This window comes from Dipteris shenzhenensis, chromosome 20 (assembly GCF_047967505.1).
Source record: "Dipteris shenzhenensis isolate YYH24624 ecotype China chromosome 20, Dip_SZ_1.0, whole genome shotgun sequence".
Lineage (NCBI taxonomy): Eukaryota > Viridiplantae > Streptophyta > Polypodiopsida > Gleicheniales > Dipteridaceae > Dipteris > Dipteris shenzhenensis.
The window spans coordinates 14,556,931-14,579,403 of record NC_141615.1 but is presented as its reverse complement, the minus strand read 5'-3'; the positions used below and the strand labels follow the sequence as shown (position 1 = coordinate 14,579,403).

At 40.6% G+C, this 22,473-nt stretch overlaps 1 protein-coding gene across 1 annotated transcript in view; it reads left to right on the top strand.

Annotated features, from left to right (window-relative positions):
* Positions 1–13,692, top strand: part of LOC147889326 (F-box family protein with WD40/YVTN repeat doamin) — a 68,216-nt gene extending 54,524 nt beyond the window's left edge. Inside the window, exons 8-9 of the mRNA XM_087391844.1 lie at positions 12,622–12,703; positions 13,247–13,692. Of these exons, the coding sequence (XP_087247970.1) occupies positions 12,622–12,703; positions 13,247–13,598 (434 nt within the window). The 3' untranslated portion in view covers positions 13,599–13,692. The remainder of the gene's footprint in view (positions 1–12,621; positions 12,704–13,246) is intronic.
* The last annotated feature ends 8,781 nt before the right edge of the window (positions 13,693–22,473 follow it).

Sequence of the window (22,473 nt, the reverse complement as noted above, 5' to 3'; positions counted from 1 at the left end):
AGAAAAGTAACACCAATGGCAGCCCGGGCTTTTGGTCGAAGTCTTCTTTGAACCTAGAGCAAAGGGAAAAAGCGAGGAGAGAAGGCTTGTGTTTTGGATGCCTTCAGCCTCATCAGTGGAAAGATTATCCACGAAACAAAGATCGTCGGATGGCTGAGATGGTGGTCTCAGAATGTGATGTGGAAATGGAGGGAAGTCCCAGAGCAGAACAGATGCAGATTCAGCTAGCGGGATCTTCTCAAAGGTCAGTACCTGTTTTGTTATGTGTGTCTGTTGCTAAGTTAGTAACTAGTGCACCTGATAATATCTTGTCAAAGCCTGCAGCAACGGGGTATACAGCCTTTAATGATACGGAGTTAATTAAGATGAAAGGGCAAGTAACTAATCATGATGTCATTGTGTTGTTTGACTCAGCGTCAATGCACAATATAATTAACTACAAGCTTGTAAAGAGGCTGAAACTAAAGACTAGCCCATCTGACTATGCATATACAGTCAGAATGGCAGATGGAAGTTCAACTGAAGTATGGGACCAAAGGGTTATCCAGTTGGAGCTTCGAATTCATGACTATGCTGAGAAGCTTGATTTTGAAATGACTAAGCTTGCTCATGCAGACATAGCCTTGGGTAAGGCTTGGCATGCTAGGAAGAATCCAGCCATAGATTGGAAAAAGCACATTTATCAATTCAAGATGAATGATGTGCTGTATGTCTTACGAGGTGAAAAAGATATACCCCAAGGACTGTTGGTTTCCGTAATGGAAATTCGAAAAGCTCAAGAAGAGTTTTTGTTTCTTTGTACAGCATCGGTAGAGCCGGTTGATGATTCTTCGGCTAGCACTGATGTTGTCCAAAATGGAGAGATGGCCAAGCTGGCTGATCAAATAACAGAGGAGTTCTCTGATTGTTTTAGGGATGAGCTACCTTATGGGTTACCTCCAAAACGGAATGTTCAGCATAAGATTGAACTAATCCCAGGGGTAGAACCTGTAAATAGACCTCCCTATAGGTTGAGTTTTATTGAAGAGGCGAAGGTGCGAAGACAACTGGAAGAATACCTCAAGTTGGGGCAGATTCAACCAAGTTTCTCACCTTTTGCTTCGCGAGTGATATTAAAGAAGAAGAAAGATGATACTTTTCGCCTTTGTATAGATTACAGAGCATTGAATAATATCACTATTAAGCACATGTATCCGATGGCTCGGATCGATGATTTGCTAGATGCATTACATGGGGCCGTAATTTTTAGAAAGATAGATCTTAAATGTGGCTACCATCAGATCTGTATTAGGGCTGAGGATGTGCATAAAACCGCTTTTAGAAGCAGGTTTGGACATTATGAGTTTTTGGTAATGCCCTTTGGACTTACCAATGCTCCAGCTACATTCGTCATGCTTATGAACGATTTACTATGTCCGTATATCGGAAAGTTTGTAGTACACTCTATTGACGATATTCTGGTATTCAGTAAAAGTATTACTGAGCATCATGAACACTTAAGAATAGTATTCAGTACTTTGAGGAAAGCCAGTCTTTATGTAAATAAAAAGAAAACTATACTGTGTATGGTAAGACTTGAATATTTAGGATTCATAATTACTTCTGAGGGGGTAGAAATGGATCCAAAGAAAGTGGCTGCGATACTGACTAAGCCAATCCCTCAGAGTCTGACCGCTTTGCGATCATTCTTAGGATTTGTCTAATTTTATCGAAGGCATATCAAGGCAAAACTCATGCAGGAGTTTAACTTGACGATTCGGTACCGAAGAGGGAAGGATAATAAAGTTGCTGATGCGTTGTCACGCATTATGCATAATATGAGTTTCACGGTATTAGACAGTGCTCTAATGACCGAGATTAGAGAAACTTAAAAGGTGGACGAGTTCGTCCAGAGCCTTTGGCCTAAGGCTCATGTATTCAAACCCGGGGAAAAGGATGACTTGGCATCTAGAAAAGGCCAAACTTATGCAAGATATGCCATAAGGGATGGTATGCTGAAAAGAAATGGCAAGGTAGTAGTACCTAATCATAATGATCTCAGGCAGAGAGTCATTCGACAATGCCATGATAGCCCATGTGCGGGACATTCGGGAGTCGAGAAGATATATGATCTCGTGAGACGAGATTTCTTTCGGCCAAAGATGAAAAAGCATATTCATGAATATGTGACACGTTGTTTTTCGTGTCAGGTAAGTAAGGCAGAGCAGGTGAAGCCACCTGGACTTTTGCAGCCCTTGGAGATACCACTGGGTAGGTGGGAGAGCATTTCCATGGACTTTATTGTAGGTCTGCCTACGACACAAGGTGGATATGATTTTATCCTTGTGGTGGTTGATCGTCTTACCAAGATGGCTCACTTCATTTCAACTAGAGAGTCTGTTAGTGCCCCGCAAGTGGCGGATTTGCATATATTTCGTTTGCATGGATTACCCAAATCCATAATATCAGACATGGATGTCAAATTTACCGGTCATTTTTGGACTGCGCTGTTTGAGACACTAAGGACTGAGTTGGGAATGAGTTGTGGGGATCATCCTGAAACGGATGGTCAGACGAAAAGAATCAACTAAATTTTATGCTTAGAGCATATGTGTCATAGAGGCAACATACATGGAACAAGTGGTTGCCATTGTTAGAATTTGCCTACAATGATAGAAAACATTCCTCTACAGGGTTCAGTCCGTTTGAGCTGAACTATGGTTATAGATCAGCGAATCCAACTAGAGTTGGAGTATCTCAGGAAGTGCCTAGTGCCGCGAACTTTGAGGTTCAGATGCGGGAGATGCTAGCACTTGCAAGAGCTAACATCCGCCAAGCTATGGATAGAGCTAAGGCGTATGCGGATGAAAACCGATCCGCTAGAGAATTTAAGGAAGGAGAAAAAGTTTTTCTCAGAGTTCCTTTGCACTCTGAGTCTTTGATTGCAGGAGAGTGTGCTAAATTATCACCTCGATATTGTGGGCCATGGTTAATTCTAAAAAGAATAGGCAAGGTAGCCTATAAATTAGAATTGCCATAGGGTTGTAAGGTGCACCTAGTGTTTCATGTTTCTCGTTTAAAGAAATTTTTGCATACCAGTGACTCACTAATCGAGGGTGTTGTTTTGTTTCAAGAGATAGAGGATAATGCAAGACGCAAACCAACAGGAATCTTGGACCGAGGAACAATGCAAGTACGCAATCGAAAGATACCCACGGTGTTGGTAGCATGGCGTGGTCTATTTCTATCAGAAGCTACCTGGGAATCCGTATACTAGTTACGGAGAGTGTTCCTAGACTTTATCATTGAGGACGCTGATGCCTGAAGAGGGAAGGAATGTTACGCTCAAGTCGAGGTAACATGACCTCAGAAGGGTCAGTCGGCATTTTCCTTTAAAGGATCAATGTTTGTATTATATTTGTTTGAGCTTCATGAAATGATAAAAAAGGAATCAAGGTCAAGGTTCTTAGTGAGGGTGACATGGCACTAGACTAGGTGGATCTAAGGCTAGGGGACCTAAATGCATGAAATGTGCCAAGGGGCAAATAGTTTTAATGATATCCCAAGAGAGGGGTAAATGATGCATTAAGGAGGGACCCTAGATCCATCTAGGGAAATTTGGGGCTTGGTGGAGATTTAGTAAGCAAGAGCTTCAACGTAGAAATTTAGAGAGAAAGCTTACGACCACTGAGATGGGTTGGGAGGTGATTTAAGGTGTCAGCGTCCGTGATTCGACGTAACGAGCTAGGAGTAACAGATTTTCGCGTTTCAGATACACTTGGTCCCATGGATATACAACGTATGCGGTTGCAACCGTTGACTGAAGGGTTGCAACCACTTGCGCCCTACAGGCTGTTAATGCCTTAACACATGGCACTCACGGTGGACTATGTGAATCCACGCTAACAACTGAGCCTGATAGAAGTTAGATTAGTGCGGTGCAAAGTGCATAACAAGATTAAGCACACACCTAGGAAAGAGGATGTGGTTGTTGGTGCTTTATTTAGCCATAGGTTCAATCATGAAGAGTTAGCAATCATGAAGGAGGCTTACTAGTATGATACGGGTTTCTTGTATATTTCGGCAGAGCTAAGTAAAGGTGGAGACCACAAGGATGGCTATTTATGGAATGAGAAGAAGACCAATATGACACATGACATGAGACAAATTCTTACCATCATGTTTTTTCTTACTCAAGTTGTTAAGAGCCAAATATGATCATATAAGAACCTGAAGGATTACTTCAACCTTTGCTAGTACAAGAGATGCCTTGGGAGCATATGGTGATGAATTTCATTATTGATTTTCCTAGATCATCATATGGACATGACATGATATAAACATTGATTGTTGGTTTCCCTTGACACTAATTGATAGATTCAATGTACAAATTGGGGGACTATCAGATGAATGGTATAATGTAGAGGCATATTAATATATATGTTCAAAAACCTCATAGCAAAGATACCCAATGCGGAGTGGAAGGATGACGACACACTTGGGGTTCTTCAAAAGGGGTCACATGCTCTAGCTCTCCATGGTTGAATATAAGATATACAACCCCTCTCCCCCCTTCTTGTGAATGAGGCATATCCATCCTCCATAGAGAGTCTTTGGGGAATTTTTCCACTAGTTAGGCCTCAAGGGCCTCTCCAACCTACCCATCATTGCATGCGTACCACCGATAACCTGGGTAGAGATGTGCTCATCCACAACCTCAATCTGGGGTGTGGAGGCCTCTGCTTGGAATAATCGGCCAACGAAGGAAGTAGCCATCTCTCAAATTTCTAGGTTCGTGTGCATCTAGCCCTACATCCCTATTAAGGACGTGGTCAGAAAAAAAACTAGTGAGGCATCTTTGCCCCATGTTGCATTCACCTGGCTCAGACAAGTAGTATGACCACTCTGTTCATCCGGGTGTAGCTTAACTTTGGCACACTCATGCTGTTCTATCAGCCATTTTGAGTATGATGCTTGTTGCTACTTGAGTCTCTTAATAGGAGCGAGGTTCCAGCAAAGTGCTCACTCCTCCCTAATAAGCTAACATCAATTGAGTGCGTACTTGTGTTGTGCTGCATTACTCCCTTCAATAGCATCAACCACCCTGCCCAACTAATTTGAGGACCTCCTCATCGTGGCAAAGGGAGTCTTGGACCCCACCCCATCTCCCTGGCCTCCGCCTCCCTCATTTTCTAGTCATGCTCCCTACCTTCTTCCTTTGTTACACCCAGCGGGTCTGTTTCACTGAGTGCCTAGGTTGTTGCTGAGTGTGCTCCCTTTGGGCAGCCGTGGGCCCTTCTAGGCCTCAGTTTTCTCAATCCCATCCCCCAGTTTTCATGCGGTTTTTTGCTTGTTCCCCCCCCATGCCTGACTTGTACTTTTGCATGTCCCTTCACCCTTCCCTAATGCCTCTCTCCCTCTTGTTTTTCCTCCACATTCTACCTTTCTCTCTTCTTTTGAGGCACTCAGCTTCAAGATTCTGTTTGACTCATAGAATCTGCTTCAAAAAGTGACTAGTTGGTCTCTAGCCAAAGGAGCTTGAATGGCAGCATCCTCAATACTCTCTACCATCCAAATCGCCTTTTCACCTAAAGACAAACAACAAGTTGAGAAAGCTTTCCAGAAGTTCCTGGACAAGGTTGTGGATCTGGTAGGGTGCATTGTGGAGCTTATGTCCAATTAATGCCGAGTTCGAGACTAGTTTCATGAAGCTTGGCACTGGAGCGCGTGGAGCCGTGGGTTTGCTTGGAGATAGAGACCATAGGATACCGATCGGAGTGCCAAGGTTGGAATCTTGAATATTGAGGTTCATAAAGCTCATCTGGTTGGGATGGTCCAATTTGTCTGCAGCTAGAATGTTACTTTTAGGACATGCCTAGGTCCCAGGCTTTCTCTGGATGTTATGTGGAGCATGAATATTACTAGGAAATGGAACGGAGGATGAGAATGTCTCTCTCTCTCTTTTTTCTGCAGGTGTTATAATGGTGGCCATGTAGATTGGTACTGAGAGGGTTTGTGGCTAATTTCTTCATAGAATATTTTATTTTTCGGGGGTTTGGATTGGCTTTTAGCTGAAAATTGACATTAAAGGAGGGCTTTCATAAGTTTATTGTGGAAATCACAGTGATTGCGAGAGGACTTGCCCACCTTGTGATTGTTTGCTTGAGGGAATATGCTCATATTGGAGATTTTGGAGTCATTCTTGCCTACCTGCACACACCTATGTACGTACCTCTTGTAACCTTATTTTTGATCCCAATGGAAGTCTTCAGTCTTGAGAGGATGTTAATATCATCATCATCTGTGTGTGCATGCTTGTGTGCATTCATGTGTAATCTCTCTTTGTTTTCAAAAATTTCCAAATTAAGTTTATAGGTCTATTGTAGGCCATCTCCTGGTGGTTCTAGTGATGCCCTATAGACCATGGTATGTGCCTTGTAGGCATAAATATAGGCACTTGTAGTTAAGTGCCTTTTAGGCCACATAGGACACTTAGTCCTACGTGACACCTAGGTCACTTAGTCCTATAGGTCTACGTACAAGTACCTTGTACTTCTTTTTTCTATTATCCTAGTTGACATGACGGCAGACTCAATTGACTCTTTGTATTCTCTCTTTTGCCCATTCGATCCTACACTGGTATCACAGCTAGGGTCGACTCGTCTTCCTGCCCTCGAACTCCCTGTTGTACCTGTTCGTATTGGGATCCGTACCTGCATAGTACAGATCCATACCTGCGTAGTACAGATCCGTACCTGCCCTCGTACTTACGTAATACAACTCCCATATATGCGCCATCGTACATTGGACTCTGTACACAGTACTTGTATTTACTTACGTCGTACTTGTTCGTTCCGTACCAGAGCTACCGTACAGATCAGTACATGCATCGCCGTACTGATAGTCGTACTACAATACGTACATCTTCCGTACCTTTTTCGCACATGCACGTGGGAGCCTCCGTACAACTAACATACTCTAGGGTTCCGTACAACGTACAACGTACTTCTGTACGATCGTACAGTCGTACATCGTATGGTGTACTTGATCTGTACAGTCACTGTACATTGTACTTGAGCTGTCCGTACAGCTAGTACTTCTTTCGAGATCTCCGTACAGGTTTTGCACGTACAAGGTCATATTCAGGACATTGGTATTTTTTGGGGCTTCCAGTTCTTTTCACCTTCTTTGGTTGCAATTTCTTGCAAGAATATTAGGACTTTGGAGTTTGGTCTGCAATCTCTTGTTTGTTTGCAGTACATTGGGTCAGATTGCAGGACATTGAGTCACTTTTGCAGGACATTGAGTCAGATTATCATACATTGGGTCACATTTGCAAAAATTTCAGCAAATTTTGGGGCTTTTTTGCATTTGCCCTCTTTTTGGCCTATTTGCCCTCATTAAATTTGGGACTTTTGCCAGATTTGCTGTTTTTGCAGTGAACATTGCCTGCCACAGTCACATTTGGGTCAGATTTGCATTTGCCCTTTGATTTGGGTTGGAAATTTGCAGATATTTGCTGTCATTTTTGGACAGCCAGCTCTTTGTAGTGATAGCCTTGAGGCTTTTGGGTTTTCAGGTTTCTTTCAGGGTATCACATTTGCTATGGCTGGGAACAATCGAGATCTATTTGGCGTTCTTCGTGAAGATGATAAGTTGGATGGCACCAACTATCCGATGTGGTCTTATCTCATGAAACATATTCTTGTTGCAAAGCATTTGTGGAATATTGTTTCTGGGGTTGATCTGACAATGCTACAGTGGTTGCCTCTACTACTGGTTCCTCTGCAGGGGGTACTCCTCCTGATGCCTGATCTTCTAGCACTCCTGCTGCTGCTCTTCCAACTCAGGAACAGTCAAGATGGGATGCAAGAGATGCAAATGCACATTCATGTATTGCTTTATCATGCAAGAGAATCATTATTCCACACATCTGGTCTTGCAGGATAGCAAAGGATGCTTGGGACAAATTGGCTTCTCTTTATCAGATTCGCAATGAGGCACGTGTTGCATATTTGAGAAGGCAATTACAGGAAGTTAGCGTGAATGAAGGTGATTCTATGGATGCATACCTGACAAAGGTCAAGGACCTCATGGAACAACTTGCCAACATTGATGAGGTGGTGCTAAATTCTCAGCTTGTGAGTACCACATTGAATGGATTGCCAGATACATATCAAGGGTTTGCTACAACCCTTCGATTAGTGGCCATGGGTAATCTAGACCACTATTCTTTTGATCAACTAGTTACTTTGCTTTTGCAAGAAGAGCAAAGTCGAGCTAATAGACAAGCCATCATGCATTTGCTTCACAGCAGACAGGAAGAGGCAAGGCTGCCAAGCCTATGGGCAAGCCTAAATCTGCGCATAGCAACTGTAATTCCTCCCATGCATCTAAAAATACAGCAGATAAGTCAAAGAAGAAAAGATGAAACTATTGTCGCAAGCCTGGACATGACATTTTAGAATGCAGGAAGCGCATTGCTTCGGAGAAAAAGAAAGTAGGATTGACAGTTAATGCCTCACATGCTATTGAATCCCATGAGCTAGCAGATGCTTCACATGCACATGCTCTTCAAGATGATTGGGCATGGGCTGTCCATTGCTCATTTGATCCCTCCAAAGCTGATGCACTCTTTACTGCTAATGACGCTTAGTCTTGGTATTTTGATAGTGGTGCCTCCAAGCACGTCACATCTTGCAGACAGTTGTTTCATTCTTTAGCAGATGCACCTCGAGGGGGGACTGTCACATGTGCTAATAATGCTTCATATGCTGTAAAAGGAATTGGAGATGTGCAGCTCACATCTATTTCAAGTCATCCTGTCACTTTGACAAAATGTTCTCTTTGTGCCTGGAATTGAAGTCAACTTGATCTCAATTTCAGCAATTGCTACTTCAGGTTTCAGAGTGATTTTTGATGGCTATAGATGCCTAGTTTATGATCTTCATGATGACAATGCCATAGTTCTCACTAGCACCTTGCAGAAGGGGCTTTATCACCTTGATCATCACTCAACTGCACTTTCTACTGAAGCATTTGCTATTTCAGATTCACAGCTTGCTGAAACTCATCTTTGGCATGAGAGAATAGGTCATCTCAATTATAGAGCTCTTGCAAAGCTACATTCACAGTAGATGGCAAATGATGTACCTCAAACTCACACAGTTTCAAAACATGTGTGTGAGGGTTGTCTTTTGGGTAAGATGCATCAGTTTCCTTTTCAAAAGAATTGTCCGAAATTCTCACAAAGGAAATTGCAGCCAGTACACTGTGATGTCTGTGGCCCAATGAGGACAAATGCCATTGGGGGGTACAAATATTTCACGACTCTCATTGATGATTTCACAAGATATTGCTGGATATATCCTTTAAAAGCCAAATATGAAGTTTTCTTATGCTTTTAGAGGTGGGTGAATATGGTTGAGAATGAAGAATCAGGATGCAAGCTTGTCACCCTCAACACAGATAGGGGGGGAGAGTATATGTCTAAGGAGTTTGATGCATTTCTGTCTTCACGGGGCATTATTTACTCATGCACTACTCCTTACACTCCTCAGCAGAATCCTGTTTCTGAAAGGAAAAATAGGTCCACAATGGAGATGGCCTGATGCATGCTTAAGGTCAAGTCTTTGCCCAATAAATTTTGGCTTGATGCAGTGATGTGTGCCAACTATGTGCTGAATAGATCACCTACACGGGCATTGAAGATTGTTACACCTTATGAAGCATGGAAAAAGGTAGGAAGCCTTCACTTTCATACATGAGAGTTTTTGGGTCTCTTGCATATGTTCATGTACCATCTCAGCTGAGACATAAGCTTGATGACAAAGCCATCAAATGCATATTTATTGGTTACAGCCAAGAGAGCAGAGGGTATTGGTTATACCAACCAAATTCTAGGAAGATTATTGTCAGTAGAGATGTAATCTTTGCTGAACATTCAGCTTCTCCTCTTGTGGACTGCAAAGCTAAGCCAGATGTTGACATGTTTGATGCCTTTAAATCTTGGTTACCTCTACCATCATCAGAAGAGGACTTTGACCAGCAACATGAGCCTCCTGCAGGCCCTCCAACCAGCAATGATCAGCCACTACCCCATGCTGATTTGCAGGTTTCTCTTCCAACACAAAATGATCCCACTATTCATGATGCAGTGATTGAAGAAAGAGCTGTCAATAGACAGCAAAGGCAAGTTCCCAGATGGCTTCTTGATACATTGAGGGACAGCAAACAAGATCAGCCTTTTGCTGCCCGGACAATAGACAGATGCATGGTCACTTTCTTGAGTTTGCATTGCTTGCTACAGCTTGCAATGAAGAGCCTTTGTGCCATAAAGATGCTTTTGACAGCAAAGAGTGGATGGATGCAATGAGAGCTGAGTTACAATCCATTGCCAAAAATGACACATGGGAATTAGTAGATCTCCCTCCCGGCAAGCATGCCATTGGTACCCGGTGGGTCTACAAATTAAAAAGGAAATCTGATGGCAGCATAGATCGATAGAAAGCCCGTCTTGTTGCCAAAGGGTATGCCCAACAACAAGGCATTGACTTTGAGGAGACCACATCTAGGATTACTACCATTAGATGTGTCATTGCCATTGCAGCCCATCATCATTGGCAAGTGCACCAACTTGACATCAAGACTGCTTTTCTTCATGGGGATCTGCAGGAAGAAGTCTATGTCACACAACCTCCTGGCTTTGAGGTTGTTAATTCTGAAAACAAGGTATGCCGGCTTAGAAAAGCCCTTTATGGTTTGAAGCAGGCACTCAAGGCATGGTATGCCAAAATTCATGCACACTTACTATCTCTTGGTTTTCAGAATAGCCCCACAGAACCCACTCTTTATGTCTGTGGGAGTGGATCTGATTTTTTAGTGCTGATTTTATATGTGGATGATATGCTCATCACGGGCCCAGATACTCAGCATATTGCAGCTTTCAAGGGTGATTTGCAGCAGGTTTTTGAAATGTCAGACATGGGACAGCCTCACTATTATTTGGGCATTCAGTTTGCTCATGTTGAGGGGGGTATCATGATGTCACAGTCCAAGTATATTGGACAGCTCCTTGATCGTTTTCAGTTCGATGATTGCAAGCCAATCTCTACTCCAGTGGACCTTGGCTTCAAATTCTCAGCTCATGATGGGAGCCCACCATGTGATATCACTCTTTATCAGAAGGCTGTTGGATGCCTTATTTATTTATGTCACACTAGACCTTGACTTACAGTATGCAGTATCTCAGCTCAGCAGATTCATGTACATGCCCAGTTCACAGCATTGGCAGGCAGTGAAGAGAGTCTTCAGATATCTCAGAGGCACTCAAGATTTAGCCCTCTTCTATGGTGATCAGGGTTCACTTACCATGCATTCTTACACGGATAGTGACTTGGCAGGATGTTTCGACACCAGAGTGTCACACACCGGCAATTGTTTTTTGCTTGGCAATTCATGTATCTCTTGGCTCAGTAAGAAGCAACCAACAGTTGCTACATCTAGCTGTGAGGCTGAGTACAGGGCAGCTTTTACTGCTACAGTAGAGTGTGTTTGGCTTCGACAGTTACTTACAGATCTTGGTATTCACCAGACATCCTTCACTAGTTCACTATCATTATGTTCGGGAGCGGTTGTCAGCGGGAGACATAGAGTTGTCCTATCTTCCCACAGAGGACAACATAGGAGATATGTTTACAAAGGCACTTCCTCGTCCCAAGTTTGAAGTCTTCCGACAGGCTTTACACTTGGTTCCCTTTGTTACATGATCTGACACTCCCTGTATATTCATAGGTGGCTATATCCTTTTGGATGAACATGTGCCACCATGACAAAAAAATACCAGGTATTCTAAGACATTTCCAGAATACTTCAGCCCATCGCATGGAGGGGGGTTTGTAGGCCATCTCCTCGTGGTTCTAGTGATGCCCTATAGACCATGGTATGTGCCTTGTAGGCATAAATATAGGCACTTGTAGTGTTAGTGCCTTTTAGGCCACAATGGACACTTAGTCCTAGGCCTAGGTACAAGTACCTTGTACTTCTTTTTTCTATTATCCTAGTTGACATGATGGCAGACTCAATCGACTCTTTGTATTCTCTCTTTTGCCCATTCGATCCTACATCTATGAATGATATATGCATAGATAATGAAGTCCTTTGGACATGGCAAGGTAAAGTGTCTTCCCCTCCTAGTCTTTGTGGGAAGGCGGTGTCCAGCCTCAGAAGACACGATTGCCTTCAAAAAGAGCCAAAATGAGCCCTCTACCTAATAGTGGAATTTGAGGCAAAGAATTGATTGAAGAACAATTGCAGTTGAGTTTTTATGATAGTCATGTATGTAACATACAATTTCATATTACACGATTCTCTAGGACATAATTCTATCTATTGTTTTATGTTTGTTGTGGCTTTTTAGTTTCAACATAAATTAAAACTGCATAATTCCTTTCTTTAACTCTTGTTATTTCTAAATTCAACTATGTTCTTTGAAATGGTTTCAGAGATTATGGAGGAATATAGACAAGGGAGATGCTAGGCTTTGTATGCCAAGTGTTCATGACTAATGTCAATACTCTGTTTTGAATGGTTCTTTGAATTTCTCAAATAATGCGCTTTGCCTGCTTGTTTTGGAGCTTTCAGGAGTGAACTGCCTACATCTATATCAAGAATCTATGCTGGCCGGGGGAACAACAGCAGGACAAGTTTATGCTTGGGATATGCGGTGATCACTTTACACTTAGCATACATTTTCCTCAGTCGTGTGTTCTTTGCCCAACTATGTTTGTAGATGTCATAGCTTGCCAATATCAATCATATACTTTGTGCAAGCTATCATTGTGGAAGAATACATTGTTTTGTCTGAATGCTGGCTTCTTTTGTAGACGATCGTATGGCGCACACAACTGCTGAGTGCCCTGCCCTTTTATTAATGAAATATTCTCAAACAATTGCTGGGATTTCCTTAGGCCCGACGATTTGTTTTCTAAAACTACCTCATCCATACAGTTGACAGATATCTTAAATGAAAAAAAAACGTAGGGGTTAAACCATCTCTAAAATTGAAATGTTGATTATGTTGAATATCTCAAGAAGAATGCTGTTTCTTATCCAGGGTTGTATGCCGGCATTGTTATTTCAAATCTGACTCATTTGGTGTATTTTTGGTTTCTGTGGCTGCTTTGACAAATATATCTTAATCATAATTTGTGCATTTTGAACAAGGTTTCTCAAATGTTGACAATATCAATGTGGTTGCTTTTTTCAGGAGTTTGAAGCTTCTTTGGAGTGCTCGAATAGGCCCTAACTCAGTTACATCGCTGCATTCACAACATTATGATGCACTTGCTCTTGTTGTTGGGAGCATAAATGGTGTAATCTCCATTCTAGACAGTGAATTTGGCACAATTCTCCGTCAGTACGCTCCTTCAGGAGTTGTGGGGCATACTATTTATGCGGGTGTACATGTGGATGAACGTGAAGGTGTACATGTAGTGTCTTCATTAGAAAATATTCCTAGGAAAAATCGTCCTCCCATTCTTTGTTTGAGGACAGGGATGACTAATTTGGTGACAACTCATCCAGATGGAAGGATACAATTATGGTGCTTTCATCTTTAAATTATTATTCCTGAAATTGAAACCATAATGGCACGGGAAGGTATACACTTAACTCATTCAAATTGATGATTATGGGGCTTCCTCAGTTTGGAAGGTAGCCATCCGTTTTAAAAATTGAGAGAAAAACGCTCTTTGTGAAGAAGTTTGTTTATTCTTAGTTCTCTAGTTATTGCATTATCTAACGAAAAATGTGAGCCATTGCATGTGCAGCTTCATACCTTAACATTCTTTGAACATTCATTGTCAAATATTGTGGCAGATACATATGAAGGATGCTTTTAAACGTTATGTTCTTAGAGCTCACCCTTTAGTGTGACTTTTGAAACTAGAAAAGCCAGCTGAAAGGAATTAGTCTCTTCACATGCATAGGTCATTCAGACGCCTAATATTTTACACTCTCAAGTACACATAGTTAGACCAAAAGAGATCCTTGAGACTAGCTAAACAGACGTGAAACATCTTCAACACCTAAAAGTGAGATATGGAAATTCAGAACTCATCCTATAAGTGCTTATCCTAATTTATAGTGGGGTGCATATAAAAGATGGCAAAGAAATCCAAGTGAGAGCTCTTGTGATCATTTATTACGGCTAAATAACAATACTAGAGTTCGTTATGTTAAATAACAATACTTTCACTTTATGCTAAAGAAGATTATGGAGTATAAAAAAGGTGAAGCTTAGGAAAAAGATATGGATAGTTGGGTGCTCGCCATATTGATGTGAATCATGATAGTTTAATTCTATTTTTTATTTACCCATAATCATTCAATTCCATCTAGCTCATTCAATTACATCTAGCTCATCACACTATCTGGTGAGCATTAAAGTATATTCAGTATATGGGACCTTAAATTTTTTAATGCTCATTCGCATCAGATCCTTTGCATTAATAATCGAGGTTTTAAGTTTTTGGTCGTTTGGTGAAGAAACAATGGAGAGGTTGGAGCGTTTGTCAAAGGAGTCATTGTAGCTTAGTCTTAAGTAGAACAAATGTCTTTGATATACTATCAAAGTTGTGGCTTGCAGGCTCATTTGGACAAAGGAATTCAATTTTCTTCTATTGTCAACAATGTAGCAGGAATTTAGCTCGAGCTTGCTTGTTTTGTTCGGCAAACAATATCCACATATCATAAATGGATAAGATTAGATTTCTTGCCCTATTCATTATTTGGTTTGCATTATAAAAGGCCAAGTTAGTAAAAGGAGGCCTCATGGTTAGCATACTTATTGTACATGTGGGATCCCACAAATAGAAGATTAGCTATTCTTTGATCTCATTTTCTAGTATCTAATGATCTTCTAAGTTCTCTCACACCAAATTACCTTAGTAACACTATCTCAAGTCAGTCTTATGGCTTGTTATATGATGGCATAGTGCACGCAAAATTCCATGATTCTCAAGATCTTATAGGTTTGGTTTGCATAAATCCCATGATCATATTCAACTATCATGAAGCCTTGTGCATGTTGGTACCTGTTGATGGACAGGTTTGGCATGCTTCTTCCAGTGCATATTATACTTTCATGAATTGACATGTAATGTGTTCACAACTTTCTTCTTTAAATCCTTCACATTCCTTTTTCTAAAACAACATAGTTTTTTATGTTGTCTCCTTTTGGTGAAGTGTAGATTTGAAAAGGATGCTAACGTCACAATAACCACATCATGTTTCTTTGAAGCAAAACTTTAGCAAATTCAACATCTTTTCATTCCAAAGGTGTATTTGGCATTCCTATTGAAACTTTTGATTCATAAGCATAGGCTATAAAGTCCCATATGTAGATTGATTTTATTTGGATATTGATTGACAACCTAAGAGTGACCTTTTGATCGCTAAAGGTTAGTAAGAAATAAGTATGGAGCATAAATGCTTAATCAATGGCCAATGTAACTCTCTCTACATTGAGAATTTGATAGCATGTTGACAAGAGATATAATTGTACAATATGTTGTATTGCAATGAAATTGAAATGCATACATTTTAGCCCCTTAGGGTTAGGGTTTGTCCCTATGCCCTATCTCCCTAATGCAATCTATGTTATTCTCAAAATTAAAATGTAGTTAAGAGGACACAATGTAAAATATAAGGGAGAGATACCACATTCATTACAAATATGGACCAAATCTCTTTGAAATGCCCATAGGAGAGACATTGAAATTCAAGGAAAACCTATACTCGATAGGGGAGTTAGCATTCCAAGGGGTAGGAAGAGGTTATTTGTGCTTCTACAGTTCAACAAGGGACAATTTTGTGTAAAAAATAGAGGCACACAATATGGATATAATGAATAGAGGATATCAAGATCACAAAATCAAAGGATGAAGAAGTACACATTGTGTGAGGGTCAAAATGTGGAACCAGAGGCAGATCTAAGGATAATGATGATTGTTATGAAAGAGAGAACGTGGCAAGGTACATAAATAGATCAACTTTTTGCAACGATAAAATGAATGCATTTTGGAATTATGTTCCAAAGTCACTCCCATGATGGAACATGAACATGGTGCAATCCTAGATAATAAAGTCTATATTGGGACTACTGCTACAAAGGACATCAATGTAGGTAAATAAATTTCCATAGATTATGAGCTTGAGTAGATCAAGTGGTATAGATGTTCCATTTGTAATACTTACATCATGCTATTTGTAATACAAACAAGATTTGTATGGGAGTCAAGGATTATAAAGCTCCTACTTTTGTACATTATGTCTATTTTAAACTTATAATAGCAAAACAATTGAATTCTTTATGATTTGCTTTATAGTTTCAAAAGAATATGAAAGAGTGAATACTACATTGACACTTGACAAGTAGTGTAAGACGTTGCATCACTAGGTAAATTTAAAAGGAGAAAAAGCATCCCTCAATGCAATTGGAAACCCCACAACTAGAATCCTATATAACACATTTGAATGAAATTGAATAAAGTTAGATATAATGTGACTACACACCTACATCAAGTATAAGAGTGCTAGCATCCTCAAAAAGCACAAGAAGGCGCCAAAAAGCTTTGTAAACTAAGGTGTAACATATAGCAGTTGCAAATAAACTCAAACGTAGGTATACAATATCAATTGTGTAAAACCTCAAGTTTATGGCAAATAGAAAGTGCGTTCTCCCACAATGAACAAAAGAGTACATAAAGCAATCTTGGTGAGACTCACAATAGTCTCAAATTCCTAAATCTGTCTTATTTTGGTGTTTGTTCATTTTTTTTGGTCGAATCTATTAATGTTATCATTTCCTTTGTTATGATTATTTTTGTTTATGGACATTTAATGTAGTGTGTTTGCTCATATTTATTATTTCTATTTATATGTGATTTGTTTCTTAAAGAGGTTTTTATTTCATGCGTTGAAGTTTATGTTATGGTAAGAAGTTTGAGGTCTTTGTATTGTTTTGTTGATGTTATTGTTATGCGTAGGCAGGTAGCTAAATGGAATGAAAAAAATGCTTCCTTCTTTTTGAGCCAAGCGTCATGATTTTAAATTCAAATGTAATATAAATATTTTTATTTTAGTGAAGGACAAGAAAGTGCCAACACAACTCTTATCTCTTTCTAATCGCATTTGTGTTCTTCTCTGAAAGAGCGCTTGCAGACAAGGATGGTGATGGTTTCCTTCCCATGCGACTTCCGCAGCCACTGTGATTTGCTGGACCCCTACTTCACTTTTTCTTAGGTTGGGTTCACACCAACCCGATGGCACAAACTTGAGAACCTCCAATCAGACGACGGACAGTGGCAATGTGTGTTCAAACAATCCGGGGCCCAAGCTTAGCTAGATATAACACTCATAGCCAGTGTTCACAAAAAACATTTTTCTCAACAAATCATAAAACTTGGGGTTTCAAATTTTGAAGGTTTTTCTTGAGAATTTGCCGACCTTTTACCTAAAATATAACTAAATTGCCTAAAATTTTGCAGATTTTACAAAATTGAGAAAATAATTTTTACAGGTGAAAATGAAAATGTTACAGGTTCATTGTATATAGTTTTCAGGTTTTCTGTGAACACTGACTCATAGCCAAGGTAGGAGGAATCTCATCTAGCTTGGCAGCCCCACTGCAAGCTGATCATCCAAACATGGCACCGAAAATTTGCAGCCATGGACCTATGGGCGGTCGGGTTGTGTGAACTGCTTGCATACATTGGGAGTGCTCGTTGGTGTGTACACAGTATTATGCTCTTTCTCTTTTCCATTGTGTGATTCTTTCTACCATGCCAGAATGCCATGGCTGCATTTTCACTCTGTGCTACCTTCTTAAAATCTCTCAAGATCAAATCCAAGTAGGAAGTGCTTAAGCCTTACAATGTACGCATTATGAACTTGTCCTGCAATACTACTACATCCTGGATGTGGTGCCGATGCGTATCCATTCATTATCGATATCTCTGCACGTTCACATCTCAACAAAAACGTAGAAACCTTTGATCTCCCCAAATGAGATTTGTGCTGGCTGTCCACAAGCAGCAGCAGCAGCAACAGCCATGGATTGCTACGATAAGCTCGACCAGATCGGCCAGGGCTCCTACGCCAAGGTCTTCTAAGCTCGTCAAAAGCGCTCTAGCCACTCCCCGTAGACAACCATCTCCATCCCCAAGGGCTTTCCTTCATCGCTCTTCCTCGTTGAAAACCCATCCTCTGTCTTGTTCTGGAATTCTTGGATACTGCACTTCACAAGTTTATCCGAAGATCTCAGGCTCCCTTGCGTCCTCACTCTGTCAAGAGGCTCCCTTGCCCCATCCTCTGTCTTGTTCTGGATTTCTGGAATTCTTGGATACTGCAGATCTCAGGCTCCCTTGCTCCTCACACTGTCAAGAGCCTCATGTATCGCTTATCTCAAGGCTACAAGGCTCTGCACCTACACCTGAAGCCACAAAAACTAAAATGAGATTTTCGGCGTGTGAGTGCTCTTGGGGTCACCCATTATTTTACTGCCCTTCATATTTGGCTAGATATTTTGTCTTCTTCTACTTCATCAAGACAGGAAATACAGATGGAGAAGGGCTACATGGCCGCGATGCGCTTGGAGGGATCATAGCATTACATTTTGGACAGAACATCCAATCTAGGCTCGGCACTAGTGTGGATAGATTACGTGAGTTCTAGAGGTGGGACACAAAATATGCAAAGAAGTTGATTAAGATTGGGATGCTCAGGCCAACTTCTTTGCACATAGAATACGCAAAGAAGTTGATTTGGATGGGAGTTCCCAACAATATGCAAAGAAGTTGATCAAGGCCTGGTGCATTTTTGGTGAACTCATGCATACGTAGTTGCTTTTTCCCTAAGGATTTCGACCTTGATCAACTTCTTTGCATATTTTGTGTTCCCAAGCACAATGCTTTCACAATTTGTCTATGCCTCTCAAGCTTGTAGGAGCCATAAGAAAGCGCCACATGCTGAAAATTGCACAAACTTGAAAGAAATACTCTTGTTGGAAACACTTTGATCAACATGTATGCAAAGTCATGTATTTCAATGAAAACTTTTTCTCCAAAAGTTCATCTAAAGTTTGCATCGTGCACTTTAATGTGGACTGCCATAAACACAGGCAACTATGGTGTTTCCTGAGGAAATTGGGTACTTGATTTGATGCCTCATCTCTACAAATGACTCTTGGGACCTTCCCAGAATTGCATTCAGAATGGTTTTATGATTCTTTCTACCATGCGTTCACCATCATAACCAAAATGCCAGGGCTGTATCTCAACTGTATGTTACCCCTTTAAATCCCTCAAGACGCAATCTAAGTAGAGAGCATCATGAGCTTGTTGTGCAATTCTCTTTTTGTTTCTATCAACGATACTACCCATGCAGGTTGAATATAATTATATTTTGTTAGATCATTTCCCTTTAGTATTGGAGATGCATAATCAATTTAATGATGCTTATAAACCATTACTTGGGAAGAATCCTCTTAAGGCTAACCATACTTTCTTAGAGCATATCGTTTCCATTAGTTTATGTTACAGGTGTTACAACACTTTTGAGGCCATGTCCTCTTAGCTAGGGTCTCTGCTTGGGAGTGCTGTTTGCTCAATATTGTCATTATGCAATTCATAATGCGTCATATTTAAGGGAGAAGCTGCATAATTTGCATGAGGTGGTTCAAGAGGATGCTTCTTGCCCCAGCATTGAGTTAGCTATTGACTGGTGATCCCATTAGATTAGAGCATTGCACAAGAATCAATATGTGAGATATAAGCTTTTGGCTCACGTGGATGCCCTCAAGGATGCTAATTGTCAATCATATGCCTTCTTTGCTCATTTACAATAAAAACATGCATATGAGAATATTGTCAGGACGCAGGAAAGGTAAGGAGTATCGATTATTGATCCTACTTATTTTCTTCTAGATGCGTATATAGAATTTAATTATGACTTGTTAGGTCCACTGGAAGTTTGACATTATTGCAACAAAAGAATATTTGTTGCATATGGTTCATAACTGGGTGCAAAGAGATATTTAGAAGGATGAAGTGGAGTTGTGTTGATGGATCTCCCAAAAAAGCATAGGTTGGGATGGCCTCCCCAACGGGTTGTTCAATAAGTATCTTGTTGAGATGAAGGCCCCTCTCACTTGTATGTTTCAAGAGGTTTGAAATACAGGTATCATGCTTGTGAGTTGCCAAATTGGTTTTGTATGTTTTTTTGCCTAAAGTGCCATCCCCAGTTAATGTGTGTCAATGAAGACCAATTAAATTGATGGGGCCATGTATAAGACCTTCGCAAAGTCTTGGCCAACAAGTTGCAGCGTTTTCTTCCTACTTTGATTCCTTGCCAGGCAATATGGTTTTAATATCACTAAATGAACAAATTGGAATCAATTATGCACGAGCTTTGCATCAAGAGGTGGTTATGGTTAAATTGCATTTACTCCCTAGTTTGATTCCTCGCCAGGTAATATGGTTTTATTAAAGGTCAAAATATCTTGTAATATACTAAATGCACAAATTGGAATTGGTTATGCACGGGCTTTGGAGTAAGAGATGGCTATGGTTCAACTAAATATTGAAAAGGTTATGACCAAAACTCATACACGCTATGGGATTTGGGCCTCACTGTCTTCTTTGATTTGCACTATTAGTCAACATGTAATGGCTCGACTTAAGATTAATGGTGGGGTGACTAAGCTTACTCATTTGATGAGATCGATCAGATAGGGATTCCCCTTAGCCCCCTCTTGTTTTCTATTGTTACATATACAATCTTATCTTGACTAGATAAGCTAGCAAAGGATGGTGAAGTTTTAGGGCTTACACTTCCCAATGGAGAGTAGATGATCGGCTAGGCCTTGGTAGATGATTCTCTTATGTTTTTTGTGGCTCAAAGAGATAACATTCAAAAGGCTATGGTTGTTGGGGATACGTTTGCACTTGCTTTATGCTAATCCATTGATTTGCAAAATTCTTCTCTGATAAGTTATACCAAGAGGGATTTGCTAGGTCTAGGATAGAATAGGTAGGTTATACAAGGGGTTGAATGACACATCACTTGGCTATCCAATTGGAGTTGATGTTGATTCATAGGCTTTGCTAACGTGGATTTTTGAAAGGATTAATGACAAGTAAGATCTCATTTTTCTTTCCTTTATTGTCATTATCTATAATGGTTAGCTTTGCCGACATGGATTTTTTGCAAGGATTAATGACAAGTTCATGCATTGGCAAGATCTCATTTTTCTTTCCTTTATTGCCATTATCCATAATGATTAGCATGATCTCCTTTTTCTTACCTTTATTGCCATGGATAGACAAAGCTTTGCATCACATATAGCATCCCATTAGATTTATGCTCCAAAAGAAAGTAGGCAACAAGCCAGGTCAAACATGGATTTCTTGGGAACATGTTACTACTAAGAGGAGGAACGAGGTGTCCCTATTTAGATATTTGATTATGTATGGTGGATAGGATATGTCACTCCAAGATATGTGTAGATATCAACAGCCATGGGTGGCAATGGTTGAACCCCTCATAGAGGTGGTCTTTGACTTATGTATGGTAAAACCAAGATTGATAGTACATGGTGGGATGTAGTTCAGGTAGCAGCTACATTTCCTTTCTCATTTGATGATCTCATGGAAGGACATGTTAGCACATACTAAATGGAATCCCTCTAATCCAATGGTTACAATTGAATTCTGTGGTAGGCGATGTGTCAGGTTCATGTAGCAGCTTCACCTCTCCTTTCCCATTTGATGATCTCATGGAAGGAGCCTCAGTGTTAGCACATACTAAATGGAATCCCTCTGATCAATGGTTGCAATTGAATTCTATGACAGGTGAGGTGATGGCTTCGTCTTGACTTCTTGAGTGGCCTAACAACTCAGTTGAGAGCCAATATCCAATTGAATGGCTCGATTGGGGTTAGTGAGAATCCAAGTTGCTTTGTGACAATACTTTCAAATTTCTGGTGACTATGTACATTTATGGGAGAAGGTAACAGTCACCCTTACGTTGCTGGTGACATCCCTCAAAGGGAGGACTAGCAAACTTGGCTGGATTGGGCATTTAGAAAGCCTCAGGTCTAGCATACAACAAATCAAGTGTACCATATGATGGAGAAAGATGGAGAAAGAGAAGCCCTAGCTTATTTAGAATGCTAATCGCATATGGTACACCTAGAAGAGTAGGGCTAGGCAAAAGGACGTACTTTTTCATCTAAGATCCCATCAAGGGAAGGCGTTTATCTAGCACATGCTGGTTCCATGAGAGACTAGTTGCAAAAGTGGTGGATTGCTTCTTGATTGTGTGTTTTGTACTACATGCTTGGAAACTTCTTTGGATCTTTTCATTTCATGTCTGGGGGCAATAAGATGTGGGATTTTGTTTCTCACATATGGACTCTGTCTCACCAATAGGCAC